Raw genomic sequence first — 20,419 nt, 5'->3', positions numbered from 1 at the left:
GCCATGTCTGCACCTCCAAAAGATGGACCCTGAGGACATTTAAGCTTCTAAACATGGATAACAGAATCACTTCCTCCCGCAACAGTATCGAACCAATGTCGTCCACCATTCTATTAAGTCCACGCTAAATAGCTTAATGTGAGGGCCTATTTATTTCTATCTTCTAATCTCATTTATATCTCATGAGTAAATCTTACGACTTTGTAAAAACCTTCATGAGTAAATCTTTATGATTTTTTAACTGCAAAACCTACTGTAAAAGGAAAAACACATTTGCAGGATTAAAAAACTTGAGGGAAGATAGGTAGCCTGACCAGAGGGTTCACTTTCCATTCTGCTCTAGAGATAAAAATAATAGCAGAGATCAGAAGACACATCTGTTTCTTTCCTTTAGGCTTCTTGTCTCTAACGCTTAAAAAAAATTTTTTTAAGACGTTCAATTCTTTTTGCAGACTCTCTTTAGTGTGATTTTTAAAAATATTTCAAAGGATTCCATATGATAAAGGAATAACAAAAGATTTGTTCTTTTCAAACAAACTTTCCTTTGCTTTGTCAACAGTGTTTTCTAACTCAGGGCAGACCACCTTTTGAATTCCAGAGCCTTCTCTCATCCCTCTAAGAATGGCAGGCGGAACTCAGGGACCAAAAACATCAGTGGTTCAGACATCTGGGTCCTTTTCTGGCTGAATCTCTACTGTGCCTGCAGCACTGAGAGCCTCTTCCCTTTTTCTACAACAAAGGAGTCTTCCATCTGACAGAAGAGGATAATAGCATTGGCTTGGCAACTCCTCAGGAGCTTCAGGGGGCGTAATTAATTAACATTAGTCCTCTTGAGACAAAAAGAGCTATTTAAGTATAAATCTTAATTATCATGATTATTATGAGTCTATAGTAGAACCATACCCTTCTCTGTTTTTAAGGCAGAAAAGCAGGCAAAACTTTTCTGCCTTTCACTCCCAGGACAAGACATGGGTCCTGACAAATGGCCTTAAGAATAAGTAGTAGGGGTGGGGGGCTTTATATTTTCTGAATGTATAACATTTGGAGAAATTTCCTCACCCCACATTCTTTGGCCTAAGTACACCAAATCTAAATCTGCCAGTTCGAGGGCAATTCTAAGTGCTGTAGGGAGAGCTAGTTCATCCAGACGTCATGAATCTTTGGATAAAATGGCACAAATGAAAAGCTGTGGGGAAAGCTCTTCCAATATTTATAGTTTGCTTCTGACGCACATTTTGCATAGGAGACAACTGCTCCCGAATGAGGCAGCATAAGTCACTAACTCCCACTGCTTGTGTGAATGAGCATTCTTGAGCTGTGACATCCTTCCTGAATGAGTGGGCCATAGAGACACTCTTTATGTACCGCCTAAAGAATGGAAAGCTTTAAAATCTGCGTATTTTATCATCTAGCACTCTGGCTAGGTTTGTTCCAAGTCTAAAGCATTCATCATTCGGGTCATGATTTCAATAAGAGAATCTACTCTTAAACAATCAATGTGTTCATGTTTACAATAATACCTGACCTTGAATATTCTTGGAACTTGTGCTTTCTAATCAGAAGATGCTAGCAAAAGCTCCAGGTTTCTTCCACATGGCCCTCACAAGCAATCTCTCTGCCGTGAATTTCTACTTAGATTTCTGCTTAAAAGGGCACCCTCTCCACTTCTAATCTCCACTCAGTCTCCACACACATTCATGTTCATGAAGCAACTTTTCTATATGTGGGACTGAATTCCAGTGACAGCCACATAATGGATCAATTTCATCTTAGACAAGTCTTATTTTTGACCCATAAGCTAAATAGGATACAGAAGACTCTTTGGAGAATCTGCAGATAGCCCCTTGCTTTCTATGCGTGTGCCTGCACCACCATCTCTACTTATTCACTCTCCTAAGCCTCCTTAAGTCATCATGTTATTGTTGTTGCTTAGTCGCTAAGTTATGTCCGACTTTTTTGACCTCATGGACTATAGTCCACCAGGCTCCTCTGACCAGGGAATTCCCCAAGCAAAAATACTGGAGTGGGTTGCCATTTCCTACTCCAGGGAATCTTCTTGACCCAGTTATCAGACCCGAGCCTCCTGCATCTGCTGCATAGGCAGGCAGTTTCTTTACCACTCAGCCATCCCAGAAGCCCTGAGCCATCCTGCTTTTGGATAAACCCAATCAGAGTGCTTCTCTGTGCAACAACTACTCCGTGTTTTTATTATTCCTAGTTAATACCCTTGGACAGTCAGTGAGGTAAGCTCAATGAATGCCTGAATAGTCCTTCCAGTGTTCACACTGCCCCTCCCCAACCCTTGCCAGAGTTTGCAAGGAAGAAGTAAATGAACTGCCTTCACTACTCAAGTGTGGTCCATGGATTTGCAGCACCATCTGGGAGCTCATTAGAAATGCAGATTGTCAGGCCCTTCTCCAGATCATGGAATCAGAATCCGCATTTAACAGGATCCCCGGGAGATCTCATCTCTCATTAAAGGCTGAGAAATCCTGATTTATAATTCCTTGGCAAGTGTGACCAAAGTCAAAAGACCCCAGCGTTCATAGAGGATAGTACTTTTTCAGTGAAACATAGAGTAAACCTGAAAATAGCATATCTAAATATTGAGGGGGCTGAATAACAACTGCAAAAATGTTAGGGGTAAGGGCAAGAGATGTGTTTGTCTCTAGAGGCATATCTCTGGGTCCCACTGCAAATGGGAAGGTGAGGGGAGAGAGCTTAGACACCTGAGGCAGCTTATATTATATTATACACCCACCCTCTCTAGGAACCTAACACTGACTCAGTTTTCTCCTAAAAAGGCCAAGTCTAAAAAGCTCCTGTATGGGGAGGGAGGAGGGAGGAGGGTTAAAAAAAAATAAATAAATAAATAAATAAATAAAAAGGAATTAAAAGAAAAAAATAAAAAATAAATAAAAAATAAAAAGCTCCTGTAGTCAAGTGACAGAATCCGGGGGTCCTCTTCTCTGGGCAAGCCCAAGCCCCCAGATAAGTGAGGACAAAGCCAAAGCTGGGATGAAGCAGTTCTGGGCAGCAAGTTTCTTCCTAAGGCTGGAGAGCATAGCACTAGAGAGGTGAGGATGGACACACTAGGGAGGTGAGGATGGGCACACTAGGGAGGTGAGGATGGGCACACTAGGGAGGTGAGGATGGGCACACTAGGGAGGTGAGTGTGGGCACACTAGGGAGGTGAGGATGGGCACACTAGGGAGGTGAGGATGGGCACACTAGGGAGATGAGGATGGGCGCACTAGGAAGGTAAGGATGGGCGCACTAGGAAGGTGAGGATGGGCACACTAGGGAGGTGAGGATGGGCACACTAGGGAGGTGAGGATGGGCACACTAGGGAGGTGAGGATGGGCACACTAGGGAGGTGAGGACGGGCCCACTAGGGAGGTGAGGATGGGCACACTAAGGAGGTGAGGATGGGCACACTAGGGTGGTGAGGATGGGCGCACTAGGGAGGTGAGGATGGGCGCACTAGGGAGGTGAGGATGGGCGCACTAGGGAGGTGAGGATGGGAGCACTAGGGAGGTGAGGATGGGCCCACTAGGGAGGTGAGGATGGGCGCACTAGGGAGGTGAGGATGGGCGCACTAGGGAGGTGAGGATGGGCGCACTAGGGAGGTGAGGATGGGCCCACTAGGGAGGTGAGGATGGGCCCACTAGGGAGGTGAGGATGGGCACACTAGGGAGGTGAGGATGGGCACACTAGGGAGGTGAGGATGGGCTCACTAGGGAGGTAAGGATGGGCCCACTAGGGAGGTGAGGATGGGCACACTAGGCAAGTGAGGATGGGCACACCAGGGAGATAAGGATGGGCACACCAGGGAGATGAGGATGGGCACACTGTCATCATGTTCTTGCCCCTCCCCGGGGAGGGAACAGCACTGAGCTCCTCCCTGTGTGAGGTGAGGGGCCCTGAGGCCACGCCCAGACATATTCCTCTTCACAATCACCTTTATGTAAGTATTAGAACCTGACATTTTACAGAGAAGGAAAGCTAGATTCAGAGGTGGTAAGAAAATTGCTCAAAGCCACAGAGGTTACGAAAGACACAACTCTTAGGCGAATCAGAGCCTAGTTGCAAACCCTTCCCACCGTGGCAAAGTTTCCCTTTGAATAACAGGGAGAGTGGGATAACCATGATTAAAATTCCAAGCTCAAACACCAGATCTGAGTGAGTCATGTGGATTAACACAAGAGACAGGAGTTTATTTCACTGAAAGTAAAAAGGAATATGTTTGAGGTTCTATCTACTCCGCTTCGTTTTTCTGTTCAAGGCTTCTACAAAAAAGAGAACATTCAAAGGAGCGCTTACTTCTTTATTGCCTGCAACTTCCGCATATCTTCAGCTGAATAGGGTTCCTTCCTTTCATGAGTAGGTCCTGCCTAATAGCGGGATAGGGACATCCCTGGGAATTAGAAGCCAAGAGAGACAACCACAAAGAGAAGCAGGAGACAGTAATGAAAGCCCAAGTGTTTCTCCGTCTTTTATCATTTTATGGGTAGTTGAAGTGTTTTCTATTTTGGGAAAAAGGGCTGTGTTTCATCACCATCCAGTAGGTAGCCCAGCATTTTCTGTTTCTCAAACCTCCAGAGAGACCTGACAAATTGTTCAAAATCCTAGAATTCCAGTACAACAGGATGTTAAGCAAGACTCTTCCTGCCTTAGTAACCGACACCAAAGTGAGCACCAAAGGTGGAATTCACAAAAGCAAGGACTGAATCCTCGTCCTTTGAAATATCTGATTCATGAAGAGATTTTAAAAGGTCCCAGAGAGAAGAGAAAAAGGAAGGACTTATAAAGAAGTTTCTTTGGGGACCAGTGTCACCATCACCACCACCCCACCATGGGGCTTCCACAGCTGCACTTGAGAACATGACCTGTGTTCTCTGGAGGTGAAAGGTGCAAGGACCAGTGGCTGACTCTGCCAGGGATGGCTCAGGCCAAGTGTGGTGGTGGGATGCAGCTGACATCTGGGTTCCACCTGTGCACCCAGAATTGTCAGGACAAGGGATCATGAGGGTTCCCCTGGACCAGATGGAAGCAGCACAGAAGGAAGTCTGTGAGGGAGTCTAGAGGGCCAGAGGGAGCCCCCAAAGTACAAAGCTGCATTCCTGGGTATGAAGGAGGAGCTACTTTCAGCAGCCAGAACACGGATGCATTTATGTCATGGGAGCTTCAGGAGAGCAGGCTGCAGAGAGAGGAATCCCAAAGTTCTCCAGGAAAGATGAGCTGTGAATTGACACTGAACACACCCAGGTCCCAAGAGCACAGAGCCACTGGCCAGTACACTTCCCTGCCCTTCATCCCCATGCCCATCCCCTCCACCCAGGCAGCACAAAAGCTTAAATCTCATTAGCTAGCTCTAGCCCCCACCCCCATGCTGCCAGCCTGCGAAGAGAGGGGAGAGGAGACTGACCCTTAAATCAAGTCCAGAGTTGATTTCTAACTCAGAAGCGACATCCTGTTTCGCAGTTGAGATTCCATCTGTAACCTCAAGTGACCCAAGGATTGTCTGTTACTCAACAATGAGCAGAAAAATCTTGCTTGGGTCAGAATTCCATCCCAGACAAGTGACTCTCACCCTTGGCTGCACACTGGGATCACTGGGGAATCTCAAAAACGAAAAATGCCAAAGCCCAAGCCTCACCTTGGAACCACAGAATCAGAATTGCTAGAGATGAGCCCCAGAAATGTGTCTTAAAAAATAAAATAAGATTAAAAAACAATTAAAACTCAACCATTAATGTGTAACAAAGAGCAGGATGCTACTGTTCTAGTAGACCAAGAAGTGACTAAATAGTAAAGGGACAATGGAAAACCAAGAGGAAAGGAAATAAATTTGACTGTCACCAGCTGTGCTCTTCCATGTGCTAGAAAGATAAAAATCACTGTTCTTCAGATGCATTTTGAAGCAGAAAGTTCCTTGTTGTACTTTAAATATAATTCAAAACTGACCAGCTGCTGCTGCTGCTGCTAAGTCGCTTCAGTCGTGTCCGACTCTGTGCGACCCCATAGACGGCAGCCCACCAGGCTTCCCCGTCCCTGGGATTCTCCAGGCAAGAACACTGGAGTGGGTTGCCATTTCCTTCTCCAAACTGACCAGAGCTGAGTTCAATTCCAAGCATGGGATCAGAAATAATCAATGTAGTGTTTAGAAAGTCTTGACTCCCTTTCTCAGTTGCAAGTCAAGTTGCCAGTGATGATCTGGACTGGTACCTGGGCCCTGCTGACATCTAAAGACCTGATAACACCTGTCCCTCCTTACAACACCCTGGCTGGGGCTAGTGTCTGGTGTCAGACTCTGCAAGGTTCCAGCACTCTGGAGAAACACATGGGGATCTTTACTGCCAGTCTCACATCCTCACACCTGTAGATGGCACCCTCTTGGCCTGGCTGATGCTGGCTTGGGGTCTCTCTGCTCCAAGTGGAGCATCTGCCACAACATCCCATGTTTCCACTCCATGCGGTGTGAAAGGCAATTGGGACTGTCACTAAGTTCAGTCATCCTCTTCCATGCTCACCCATTTTTATATTATTAGGTGCTTTTTATTTATCTGTTTTTATTCCTGTTTTAATTTCTGTCAACATGCTTCCTTCTCTATCTCCAAATAGAGAGTGAATTCTTAAACAAGGCGACCATTTCATGGAAATCAGAGTTCTGAGCTGAATGAGGAACACATGCGACCAAAGATGGAAGAGCTGCTGTTTTGTTTTTTTGTTGTTGTTTGTTTGTTTTGTTTTTTGTTTTATTTTATTTTATTTTTAAACTTTACATAATTGTATTAGTTTTGCCAAATATCAAAATGAATCCTCCACAGGTACACATGTGTTCCCCATCCTGAACCCTCCTCCCTCCTCCCTCCCCAAGAGCTGCTGTTTTAATTCTTCTGGATTCATACAGTGATGCAACTGACTTCACAGAAATCCCAGACTGCCTGGTTCCTGGTAAGTCCAGAAACTCGCAGTGTGAAAAAAAGGATCTCATCAAAACAACCAGGGGGAAAAGTAGCTATAACTTCGTATCATGGAGATTTGGGAGAGCTGAACTTCTTGATCAACTACTGTATGATGACAACAGAAATACTGAAGGACCATAAACTCAAACATGACCTTAAGGTAGAATGTATATTTAGACCTGCTGCTGCTCCTGCTGCGTCGCTTTAGTCGTGTCCAACTCTGTGCGACCCCATAGACGGCAGCCCACCAGGCTTCCCATCCCTGGGATTCTCCAGGCAAGAACACTGGAGTGGGTTGCCATTTCCTTCTCCAATGCATGAAAGTGAAAAGTAAAAGTGAAGTCGCTCAGTCGTGCCCGACTCTAGCGACCCCATGGACTGCAGCCTACCAGGTTCCTCCGTCCATGGGATTTTCTAGGCAAAAGTACTGGAGTGGGGTGCCATCGCCTTCTCCGACATTTAGACCAGCAAGGTCTAAATATATATAGTATTATATACACATATATATAATATTTCCCTTTGTAAATTTTTCTTTAATTTTCAGGGAAGTTAAGAGGGAAAGAAAGCATTTCTAAGAAAAGCCATTATCTGTAGGCTAGGGCTACAAATTGCATAAATATCCACAAAGATTCTACCATACAAGCCAAGTGAGGTCAGTCTCTTAACTGGTCTCACTGGTTTATGGCCCATACGGGCCATTTATATCCACTATCACCCTAGGCCAAGTCTCTTTCATTTCCACTTTCATTTATTACTCCCTGATAGTGGGTCCTTGAGTAAATAATTAGAGTGAAATAAAAATCAGTCTTTTCTAAAGCCATATTTATTTTAAAGATCTGATAAAAATAATAAATGAAAAGAAAGGGAAAGAACATCTTTAAAAAAATATGGCTTAATTTTTGTTGTAGATAAATAAATGATTATTTCCTTTTAAGGGAATACTTGAGAAACTTTGAGCTATACTTAGACCAGAGAACCACTCTTTCCAATCACTAGCTAAATTAAAACTAACAAAAGCCATCGATAAAAATGAGGCCACATGGATAAGATGAGTTAAACTGTACCAAATATTGGTACTGTACAGAAATGTTCAAAAGAAAGCACATAAAAATCCTATCTAAAATAGAAGCTTCTGGTTTTACACTGACAGAACAGTGCTCATATCAAAGCATACAAACCACTTCTAAAACTTTTAAATGCCAGACCTTCAACCTGGAATCAAGTTCACCTCCAACAGTTTCAGAAGCCAGTTGTTGGCGAAATTCACATAAATCCTTAAGTTTAGATGAGAATAATGTACTAACGTGACGTCAGTTTCTTAGTTTTGACAAAAGTAAGCAATGCAAGATGTTAGCAACAGGGAAATCAGGTGAGGGGTAGCTGTGAACTCTCGGTACCATCTCTGTAACTTTTCTGTAGATTTAAAATTATTCACAAATAAAATGTTCATTTAAAAACATACAAAAAACTGTTGTCCCAGAAGCAAAGATTCTGGATTTAACTATAAAGCTGTTATTCCCACAAATATGCGGGAGGAAAATGAACACAGTAATCTAGCGATTTACTACAGCGAATGTAGCCAAGCAACTAAACTCTCAATTAAGAGGAAGATTTAATGAAACAGACAACAACTGCCAGGGTGTCTGGGTAAGGCATCCAAACATAGCTTGTTTTATGTGCTCCTGAAAGGCTGTTTGTAAATCAAACTTATATAATTCAAATCCCATTTTGAGCACGCTCAGGAAGCTGGTGCATTTAAAAAGCTGCTGAATAAACACCAGGATAACAGGAAGATGGACTGTGTAATGAGAATTATTGCACTCTCATTTGGTGAAAGTGGCTTGGCAGCTATCACCTTTGTCCACGGGGCTGTCCTGGAAGCCATACTAGTACCTGCTGCCCAATCAGCCCCTGCCCCACTGGCCTCCAAGTCTCTATTTTCCCTTCTCTCTGCAAGGCTGGCTTTGTGTGGCTTTGATTAATTCAGAGCTGTTAGGGTGAGGAATTCTAATCATGAACAGGTCCCAGTAGCCAAACACATGGCTCAGCCTCCACAATGGTATCAGGTATTTGGGCAATACGATCAAGCAAATAAGAATACTTTCACTGAACAAGAGTGTCTGGAGAAAGTAAACGCATGATATTGTCCCTGCTGTTACTGGGGCTCCCACTGAAATTCTTCTGCTGACCATGGACTGGACTCCCAGCACCAGCCATCCTTTTCCCAATTCAAACCATTGGTCAGATGGGAACTAGTACCACTCTTAGGAAAATAATTCAGGGTTCTATCAGCAGATGCCTTAACTCAGTCAGCCCAGGTAAGCAAAACATTCCACAATGTTGGTTTCTCTGCCACAGATGAGGGAGCCGGATTCTGAATCCCAACTGGTTAAAACATATCTCAAACAGCGCATGAGCCGACCAAATTCAGTTCACCTGCTCACAGATTTGCCTGTATTTTGTCACTGTGGGTACAAAATCTCATATAACACTTGAGAGAAAAATAATGTGTGTGTTCTCAGAATATTGTTCAAATTATTCATCCCTATCACCTCCATGGGAGGAGTATGAGGCCCTGCCCTTGGATTGGCCTTGGACCTATGACTTGCTTTGGCCAATGGCATATAAGTTGAAGAAACTCTGTGCCAATCCCAAAAGGAAGCCTTATAAAGCCTTGCATTATTATTTTTTTTTTTTTTTGCTGTCCTCTTGTACTTTGTACTTATCCTAAGAAGTAGATCTCCTGTGTAGCTTCTATTTCTGCACCCTGCACCCCAGAAAAAAACACACATGCAACAAAATTTCCCTAGCTGATCTACAGGCCCATGAGCAAGATGAAATGTTTGCTTCAAGCCACTGGGTTTGGGAGTGGTTTATTGTATTCACGATGTTGTCAATAGTTGAGTGATACACACTAGTCCTCTCCAGATGCAAAAACATCAGGTACTCACCATCATCGATTCCAGGCCAGCCCATGAAGTGAGCAGAAATCTGTTTCTCATCCTTCCCATATTCATTCTTGGCTACTAACTTGTAGTCCCCATTGTTCATATGAGTGGGGTTATCCAGCTGGAGGCAGCCGTGGTACTCCGTATGATTGGTAACATGGATTTTAGTACAGATGTATTTGGACTCATTCAAAATTGCCCCGTTATAGAACCACTGAAGCGCTGGCTTGGGATTGCCTTTCACAGTGAATGGAATGCACCAGTGGTGGTCTGAGGTTGGAGATTCGAGAAATGTGATAGTTGGAGCAACTAAATTGAAAAAGAGAGAGTTAATAGCATCAGAAAGCTCAGAATTCTCCCCATCTCCAAATCTCTGTGTCATAGACAGGGGGGGTCTTACTCAACCATTGTTTGGTTTAAGAAAACGTATGACCTGCAACTCTGGAATCCATCAATATTTTGTATCATCATCAAGTTTGATTTAACTTTTACAGAGAGCTTCAGAAAGAATCCTTTCCCTGCTCTGCCTAAGATCCACGCATCATAGGCATCTTTACACCTATTCAGTGTGAGAATCAACTCCAAACAGATCCCAGTGATTTCTGACAGTGGAAAGGGCTCATTTGAAGTTGACTTTGGTTTCTAACACATATGCCTTGATATTATGGAGATTAATCACCAAAACATTGAGGACCACTATTCTTACAGGGCTTCCCTAAATAATACAATGACAAAAATGACTTTGGAAATCTTGCTTGAAGCCTGGATCTCACATAAATTTTCCAAAAGAAATAAAACTGGTCAATGCAAAGAATGTTACTCCTGATGTTGACTGATTATTATAAAGTCTGATAAATTAATATATTTTTCACTGTCAATAGTAAATGCTCTTTAAAAGCATCACTTTTCATTACAGTATAGTCCATTTTTTCTAGAATTTCAGATGCATCAAAGTTTTGATCCTTTAAATGTCTGAGGTCCTATCTAAACCTGAAAAACAAACTAGAGATTATTTTTAAATTAAATATAAAGCACTTTATTCTTAAGGGAAACAAACATTATCAGGTAGCATCTTTAAACAGAGTACTTATCCTAAGTGAAGACACTTAAAATCCCTCTTAAGTGGGATTCATGTGGTCCATTTTCATGTGGTCTGACTTTGGTAAGTATAAAACTGAGGACAGGAAAAGACCTTTGAGACCTAATAGTATCATTTTTTCAGATGAAAAAACCCAAGTGCTATGAGGTTAAGTGACTTGGCCAAGGTTACTAAGTGAGGAAAATCTGGACCAGGCATCCAGAACTCCTAATGCCCTTCCCTTCATGCATCACTTCCTGGTTGTACATGTTCATCACACAAAGTGGGGAAATCATAGCCTGGCAACAAAGACATCTGAATGGGTCACTGCAAAGGATCTCTCAGTTGTTAATATTCCCTATCACTTATTTCTCATTATCTAAACCTTGATAGACTAGACCAGCTCTCCAGACCAGGGAGTCTACATAGATATTAACCTAAACTGAAAAACATTTGAATTGGAGTGCCCTTATTTGTAGGTCTGTGTGACAAACACAAGGATCACAATAGGGGAGGGACAATACTTACCTTCCTCCCACCAGCCCAGGTCCCCATATGCCCAGGCCCCACTTCTTCCTGCCACCACACTCCAATGTGCTTTTTGTGAGGTGTTGATTTAAGGACATAAAGTTGGAAGCTTGGTTGTACATGTTTGGGGATGACACTGACTTCAAGATTGGTCAGAATCATGAGAAATTATCAGTCCCAGACCTTCTGGGCATCGGGGTAGTATTGACACCGGCAAAAGGTTGGTGATTTCAATCATTCACTCCAACAGTCACATAAGGAATGTGTGTTATGAGTGAATGCTAATCAGTGTACCAACACCTGTGTCCACGTGTGTGTAATGCACATTCATACTTGTGCACACTCGTGTTTTTCTCAGCCAAATCCTAATTCAGAGTAAAACCTCATTAATTTATACCATGGCAGCTCAGAATTTGCAATGATGTGAAGAGTATGTATTTTTTTACTGAATATGTACATCATTCACATTGAATGAAACAATCTGGAATATTAAGATATACATTGCATTGTTTACAATACTGGAAAACAATGTACATATACTAAAGAAACATTAATATCCTTTATCTTCAGAAGACAGAAACTTAAAGCAATTATAATAATAGAAGTTTTTTGCAGGTAATAATAATTTTCAGCCATTTTAGTAGTATTCCTTCCACTTCCCACAGAAGCTTGATGTCAAACTAATGAGGTTTATTTTTTGTATCAACAATATATTGAATATGAACAGCCAGCCCAATACTTTAGGTATCACAACTTTAAAGGTTCATATTGCTTTTAGAGAGAACAAAATTTAGAAACTAGTTTATCAAAATTTAAACTACAAGTTATTAACAAAAGGAAGATAACCAGCTCAAAATATGTTCTATCAAGAAAAGACAAGATAAGGCACAAAAGGATAAGTTTAAGATCGAAAAAGAAGCTTAAAGACAACACATGAACAAGAGAGATTAGCAGAAATAGAAGGATGGAAGGAGCTGGTAGCATTTGTTAATTAAGGACGCAGAAAACACTGCATATACTTTTTTAACGCACAAAGCAGCAGAGGTCCCCAACCACAAATGCGGGTGTGTCCACGATCTTTTCTATTAAAAACACACGTTGATCTGATTACGTACAATGTACAGTGAGGTTGACAGAATCTTGATCTTCTCCTACAAGATTTTCTGCCACACAAGAGATTTGCTTTCCACTGTCATCAGATGAAATGTTAGTTATCCTTAAGGAGCCCTGTGTGTGGCTTGTTTCATTCTACAAATGAATTAACAGACAAAAATAATCTTGATTAGAACTGAACCCAATAGTGAGAAGATTTGGCATTTCTTCCCCTAACTAGAGAAAATCATCTGTAACATTAGAAAAAAAATTCCAGTCTAATCAAGCTCAATAAAAGGGGCAACTCAGACGTTATTCTCTTATCTCCAGATTTTAATTATAAACGTGTGAAGCTGATTTAATCCTTGAATTCCTACTTACCTTCCTCGAAGGGAAAAAACCACAGTGAGAGTCACTCACCTTGCTCATGATGACACAAAAAGCTTACTAGAGACCTACAGACTTCCAATCTATGAAGTATACGTAACTAAAATACAATCTGCCTTAGTCTTTGTTTAGTAAGAATAGACAGAAAGTAAATACACAACAGAACTCATTGTAAACCTCTCTCTGTGGCCCTATAAAATATTAAATGATCATCACTAGGTTAATACAATCTCAAGTTCTGAGATATTCTCATCTCTACAAACATACACACACAAGACTCACCATATGCTTGGAAACCAGATTACCGACATCCCAGTACAAATTCGGAACTGGGTCACCTGCAACAGTACAAGATAATGTGATAGACTTTCCCTCCTCCACGGTGAGGTTAGGTGCGGCCAAATTTGCTGATGGCAAACCTGTGGAGCAAGGAAAGTAAAGGAAGACATACACACATAGTTAGGTGCATTATCAAAGTAACAGCAACAAGTTGAAAACTCTCTCTGCTTTAAAAATCAATCATTATTTGCTTTCTGAGACTGACTTATGTTGATCCGAAAAAATGCCAAATTGATAAGCTTTACAGATTTGATGAGAGCCAAAAGATGTGCAAAGAGATTTGAAAACAAATTTTGCATGTGTCTCAAAAACACCATTGCAGAATAATCTTTTATTTTTAAAAAAACCCACTAGTTTGTAGAACTACATCTTCTGGTTCTTGTTCTGTTTTACAGTTATCAATCCAGTTGTTTGCACACAGTCATTGTATTTGTAGAACATCTTATTTTTCCCTCAGTTTTCTCTCTTTCATTTTTTTACAGTCAAGGACAAAAGGGTGGGAGGCATCTACAATTTTTGCATAAACCCATTTTTTTCCATTAAATAACTCACAAATCTAACCCACTACCAGAACTAGATTTTTAAAGAGATAAACTATGATCTTGAAATATAAGTTTAAAAAGCAGACCAAGATTTTGAAACAGTCCAATTATGGAAGTTGGTTTCAAAGCATTTTTCAAAGATAATTAATAAATTTGAACCATACAGCATTAGAATGTTTCAAAGCTATATAAATCATAGTTAAATATTACAGGTATACTTGGTCACCTTATTTATGACATGATGAAAAAAATTGTATAGATCATTATCCCAGTGAAAAGCTCTTTTTTGGAAAAACCCTGAGAAAGTATTTGTTACCAGATGAAATTCTGATGCTTATAGACATTCTTTAATATTTCAAGACAGCTTCATTTTTGTACTTTTATATTTCCTAAGTCAGCTTTTCTTATTAATGGTATCACTTCATTAAACTATTATACCATTTGGGTGTTTATACTGCTCTTATTCATAGTATTTTTAACATGAAGGTGGGTCTCAGAATACGTCAGGTGTTGACAGTCAAGCAGGCCCCTCGCTTGGTATCAGAAACTCACCTTAGGACTGCATTCATCCCAACAGCTCTGTCCCATGGAACTATAACACATCATTAAACTCGGGAGGACCCACAGGTCAGAAAAGGCAATTCATCTTCAACAGCCATGAAATTTCAATTAGCCTGCCCACCTAAGGGTTTCTGACCTGCCACCTTCACAATATTATGCACAAATCCTTCTCTTAAGACACAGTCCTTACTGACAACACTATTAGTATTTATTCCTGAAACCAGACTACAGCAAGATTTACATAGTATATGTCTCATGGTATTCCCACAATTGGTAGAGGACTTTCCAACAAGATCTGGCTTTCAGTGGCTGGTGTGACATCTTCAGAACCCTTCCTTCTTGTCAGCCTTTAATAGAGAGCAGTGTTGTATCTTTCACAAGGTTCCAAACAGTCCCCTAATATACTGAATTTATATCGAGCAATGAAACATATACAAGTGATCAAGAGTCAGTGCAGTTGACTGGAATGAACACTGGGTCAGGAGTCAGAAGCCCTAGACCCTAAACCTGGCCCATACTATGTGCCATCAGGTGAATCATTTCTCCTCTCTCAATGTGATTCATTCTGTATTAAATACACTGTTCAATCAGAAGATCTAGCTAGGATTTTTCCAGCTCTAGAATTTGGTGACAACTTTCATGACAATTAAGCTTCCCAATGTAAGAGGCTTGTCATGGCAAGATATTAATATAAGGAATGGGTTTATTTTTTTAAAAATCTTGAAGCTGGTGGTATGATCCAGGTGACTTTTTCCAGATATGCATTTCTTTAAAAAAAAAATACATAGCCACATAGTTTGAAAAGTCTATAATTCTACAAAAAGTGTTTAAAAAAAATATTCAAACTCTCTCTCAGATCAGGAATAAGACAGTGATGCCCACTTTTGCCACTTTTATTCTACATAGAATTGGAAGTCCTAGCCACAGGAATCAGACAAAAATACATAAATTAAAGATATCTAAATTGAAAAGGAAAAGTAAAACTGTCACTGTTTGAAGACAACATGATATTATACATAGAAAATCCTAAAGACACCACCAAAATAATACTAGAACTCATCAATTAATTTAGTAAAGTTGCAGGATACAAAATTAATATACAGAAATCTATTGCATTTCCAGACATTAACAATAAACTATCTGAAGAAGAAACTAGGAAAAAAAATCCATTTACAATTGCATCAAAAAGAACAAAATACCTAAAAATAAATCTAAGAAGGTGAAATACCTGTACCTGGAAAACTTTAAGACACTGATGAAAGAAATTAAAAACAACACAAACAGGTGGAAAGATATATGGTGCTCATGGATTTGAAGAATTAATATTGTTAAAATGACCATACTACCCAAGGTAATTTATAGATTCAGTGCAATTACTATCAAAATACAAATGGCAATTTTCACAAAACTTGTATGGAAACACAAAGGACCCCAAATAGCTAAAACTATCTTGAGAAAAAAGAACAAAGCTGGAAGTATCATGCTCCCTGATTTCAAACTATATGATAAAGTTACAACAATCAAGAGTATGATGTCTGTTTATCACTCATTCGTGTCTCTTTGTGACCCCATGGACTGTATAGCCCACCAGGCTTCTCTGTTCATGGAATTCTCCAGGCAAGAATATTAGAGTGGTTGCCATTCTCTTCTCCAGGGGATCTTCCCAACTCAGGGATCAAACCTGGGTCTCCTGTGTAGCAGGCAGATTCTTTACCATCTGAGCCACCAGGGAAGCCCAAAGAGTATGATACTGGCACAAAAACAGACACATTGATCAATGAAACTGAAGAGAGAACCTGGAAATGAATTTGTACTTACATGAACAGTTACTATTCTACAAAGGAAGCAAGAATATATAATGCAGTAAAGATAGCCTCTTCAAAAAATGGTATGAGGAAAACTGAACAGCTACAGTCAAAAGAATCAAAGCTAAACTACTTACTTATACCATGAACAAAAAGAAATTCAAAATGAATTAAAGATTTAAATGTAGGACCTAAAACCATAAACCTCCAGAAGAAAACACAGGCAGTATATACTCTTTGATACTGGTCTTAGAAATTTTTTTTTAAATAAAGGGGGAAAAAGAAAAATAAATGTAACTTTGCTGTTGTTGCTATTTAGTTGGTAAGTCATGCCTGATTCTCAGCAACCCCATGGGCTGTAGCCTGCCAGGATCCTCACTCTATGAGATTTCCCAGGCAAGAATACTGGAGTGGGTTGCCAGTTCCTTCTCCAGGGGATCTTCTCGACCCAGGGATCAAACGCATGTCTTCTGCATTGGAAGGTGGATTCTTTACCACTGAGCCACCAGAAAAGCTCAAATTTAACTACAACAAAGTAAAAAAGATTTTTCAAAGCAAAGGAAACTATCAACAAAATGAAAAGTTTCCCTTTGAACAGATAAATATTTGCAAACTATATATCTGATAAAGGATTAATATCTAAAGTATACAAAGAACTCATGTAACTCAACATAAAAAAGAACCATTTAAAAAATGGGCAGAGGATCTAAATAGACGTTTTTCCAAAGAACTACAGATGTCCAACGGGCACATGAAAAGTGGTTCAACATCACTAATCAACAGGGTATAAATCAAAACCACAATGAGATAACACCTCACATTATTCAGAACAGCTACTACCAAAAAGACAACAAATGACAGATGTTGGCAAAGAATGGAGAAAAGGGAATTCTCATGCACTATTGGTGGAAATTCAAATTGGTGCAGCCATCATAGAAAACTGTGTGGAGATTCCTTGAAATTTTTAAAAAATGGAGCTATCATATAATCCAGCAATTTCACTTCTGGGTAATTAATCCAAAGAAAACAAAAACACTAATCATAAAACATGTCTGCACTCTTATGTCCATTTCAGCATTGTTTTTACAATAGCCAACCTAAGTGTTCATCAGTGGATGAAGATTAAGATGTGCTATACAAATACAATGGAATGCTACCCCTATAAAGAATGAAATCTTGCCATTTGTGACAACATGGATGGACTTAGTATTATGCTAAGTGAAATAAATCAGACATAGAAACACAAATACTGTACAATGTCACTTATAGGTGGAATCTAAAAACCAAAGCAAATTAAACAAACATAAAATAGGATATAGGAAACAATCAGATAGTGGCCAGCGGAGAGTGGGGTAGGAGAGGAAAGAAATAGGTGAGGGAAATTAAGAGGTATAAATTTCCAGTTGCAAAGTACCAACAGGTGTGAAATGTACAAAAAGGACAGTGTAGGCAATATAGTCAATAATTATGTAATATCTTTGTATGGTAACATATTATAACTAAGGCTGAGCATGGTGATCATTTGAAATGTATAGAATATTGAATCACTATGCTGTGTATCTGAAACTTAATAGAGTATTGTAGGCTATTTATACCTGAAAAACACACCAAAAAAGCAAACTTATAGAAAAAAAGATCAGATTTGTGGTTACTAGGTGCTGGGGGTAGGTGGAAGGAGGGGAGATTGAATAAAGTAGTCAAACGGTACAGATTTGCAGTTACAAGTAACTACTAGAGATATAATTTACAACACAAGGAAAAACTGTTTCCATTTCTTCAATTTTGTATCTATATGAGATAATGGATTTTCACTAAACTTACTGTTAAAATCATTTCATGATGTATTTAAATCAAATTGTGCTGTACACCTTAAACTTATACAGTGCTGTCTGTCAATCATATCTTAATAAAACTGAGGGAAAACATAACAACTACACACACAGGGGGGAAAAAGAAAATATTCAAACTACCATGTGAAAAATAGTACCCATGTGGCACTATTTCCTGCTCCCCAGAAGCACTCATTTCATCTCTTTTAACTTCCTTTTGGGTATTGATCTCTGTATCACTAAATACTGTGCTTATATTGCTGCTTCCTGGTTTTTCTGTTTTAACATAATCTACTGGCCTCTCACCATGGAAGATGAGAACTCGGCTCATGTTCATACAGAAAGGCAGCTCTCCTACATGCCCGTACTACATTCACATCACTCTGTGTTCATATCTTACCATATGCTATGAAGTTTTGTTGTCTGAATGTAAACATGAAGTTTACTATGTTTATAAACCTTACTGATAGCTGAAACACTGTAATAGTTATATTTTATCAAATTTAAGATTGCATTAACTATAGGATGCAGTACTGTGATAAGAATCACTAAGAAAGGGAAAAAAACTATGTCAATTCAACTATGATGTAATGCCTTCTCACCACTTAGATTTGCATTTAGTGGTTAGACTTACTGGGTAACCCATCTGTTTTAAACCTTTCTTTCCTGTATCCTGTCTTTTTTTATCTGCTCTATTTATGGGGAAATTTCCTCAGATTTACCTTGCAAGCTTTCTTTTGATATTTTCATTTCTGTCATACTTTTAGTTTCCAAGGCTTGTTGTTGTTCCTGAATGGTCTGCTATTATTAACACTCTTGTGTTTATTTCATGGAAGCAAGATCTCTTCTAATCCCTAATATCTATGAGACATTAATGATAATTTCTTATCAATTTTTCTTCTGTCTAAATCAACTTTGTTTCTTGCAACTTTTTCTTTCTTTGGATGTTTTGTATTTGTCTTTAATATAAGCTTTTCTCAAACAGTTTGTGGTCTTTGGCTGTTCTTTAATCTTTAAGAATGGGGCACTAGAATCATTACATATTATTAACTGCCAGTATCATTGCAGAGTTTCACTATTATCGGCCTCTTTAATGGATACCACCTGGTGTCAGTATCCTTAAATCCTTCTCTGGATGGTATTATAGGTCAGATTATGCAGATAATTCTCTTCCAGTGTCCTGTTCAGAAGGGGAAGAAAACTAGAAATACAGGTTTCTCTGGCTTCCCTGGTAGTTCTACGGGTAAAGAATCCACCTGCAATGAAGGAGATCCCAGTTTGATTCCTGGGGTGGGAAGATCCCCTGGAGAACGGATAGGCTATCCAAAACTCCAGTATTCTTGGGCTTCCCTGGTGGCTCAGACAGTAAATAATCTGCCCAAAATGCGGGAGACCTGTATTCCATCCCTGGGTTGGGAAGATCCTCTGGAGGAGGAGATGGTAACATACTCCAGTACATTGCCTGGAGAATCCGCATGGACAGAGGAACCTGGGTTCGCAAAGAGCCGGACATGACTGAGCGACTAAGGACTGGCTATTTAAAAACAGAACTTTCCTATGAAACCTTTTGAAAGCCGAAATGACATAAAGCAAAGCAGCAGTAACCTTAGCACACCTGCTAACAAATGCACAGAATAAATCAAGATAAAGCATAGATTCTCACAGACACAGCTCAAAACTATGGTGGCTTGATGAGATGCTGAGTGTAGTTCCCAGGAAGGAGCTTGGTGGTGCCACTCCCACTGCTCAGGGTGCCCCCTGCCTCTTAACAGCTCCATGCAAAACAAATGCTGAATGCCATTTTTGCTCCTCACCTTGTTTTGTACAAGCAAAAATCCTCTTCAGATTTCTTTCAGAAGAGCAAAGTGGTATAAAGCAAACAGTTGTATGTAAACCCATCATTCTATGACTCTCACAGCCTCAACTCTACTTGGAGTTCCTCATGATCTTTGTTTTATCCTCTTTAGAAAATAAACTTCTAGTTCATATACACCTGGGATGTACGGGGCAAAAATCTTTCAACCACTCTCCTGTACACTGAACTCTCACTTCCTGAGCCTGGTAGAAGTTCTGCAATATAAACTAAGCTCTCCTCTTGACTTTCCCCATTGCTAACTTGGTAACCAGTATTTTCAGCCTCAGTCAGTCACTACTTATCCATCTACTTCCCAGTTTGCAACTGCAAAACCACAAATGTTTGTTGACTTCTCTCACATTTTCTTGTATTTATAGATTAATCTGCTGAGTCTGGAAAAACCACAGAGCCAGGGCTTGCCGTGGTGCTTGTTCTTGAGGTCTGAGCTCCTCACTAGCTGGCTCCATCAACAGACACCTTTCCTGGA

The 20,419-nt window shown here is 40.2% G+C and overlaps 1 protein-coding gene across 11 annotated transcripts in view; it reads right to left on the bottom strand.

Moving 5' to 3' along the window:
• The window catches only part of NTRK2 (neurotrophic receptor tyrosine kinase 2), a 413,238-nt gene that overhangs the window by 330,899 nt on the left and 61,920 nt on the right, over nucleotides 1-20,419 (bottom strand). For all 11 annotated transcript variants that reach the window (XR_011568150.1, XM_070795052.1, XM_070795054.1 and 8 more), the window contains 3 exons: nucleotides 13,284-13,420; nucleotides 12,638-12,770; nucleotides 9,920-10,225 (listed from right to left, as the gene is read on the bottom strand). Coding sequence is in view for 10 of the 11 variants with exons in the window: in XM_070795052.1 (XP_070651153.1) it covers nucleotides 9,920-10,225; nucleotides 12,638-12,770; nucleotides 13,284-13,420 (576 nt within the window). In the remaining variant the exon portion in view is untranslated. The remainder of the gene's footprint in view (nucleotides 1-9,919; nucleotides 10,226-12,637; nucleotides 12,771-13,283; nucleotides 13,421-20,419) is intronic.

Source organism: Bos indicus, chromosome 8 (assembly GCF_029378745.1).
Source record: "Bos indicus isolate NIAB-ARS_2022 breed Sahiwal x Tharparkar chromosome 8, NIAB-ARS_B.indTharparkar_mat_pri_1.0, whole genome shotgun sequence".
Taxonomy (NCBI): domain Eukaryota; kingdom Metazoa; phylum Chordata; class Mammalia; order Artiodactyla; family Bovidae; genus Bos; species Bos indicus.
The sequence above is the reverse complement of the archived record's forward strand: the minus strand, read 5'-3'. Positions and strand labels throughout refer to the sequence as shown.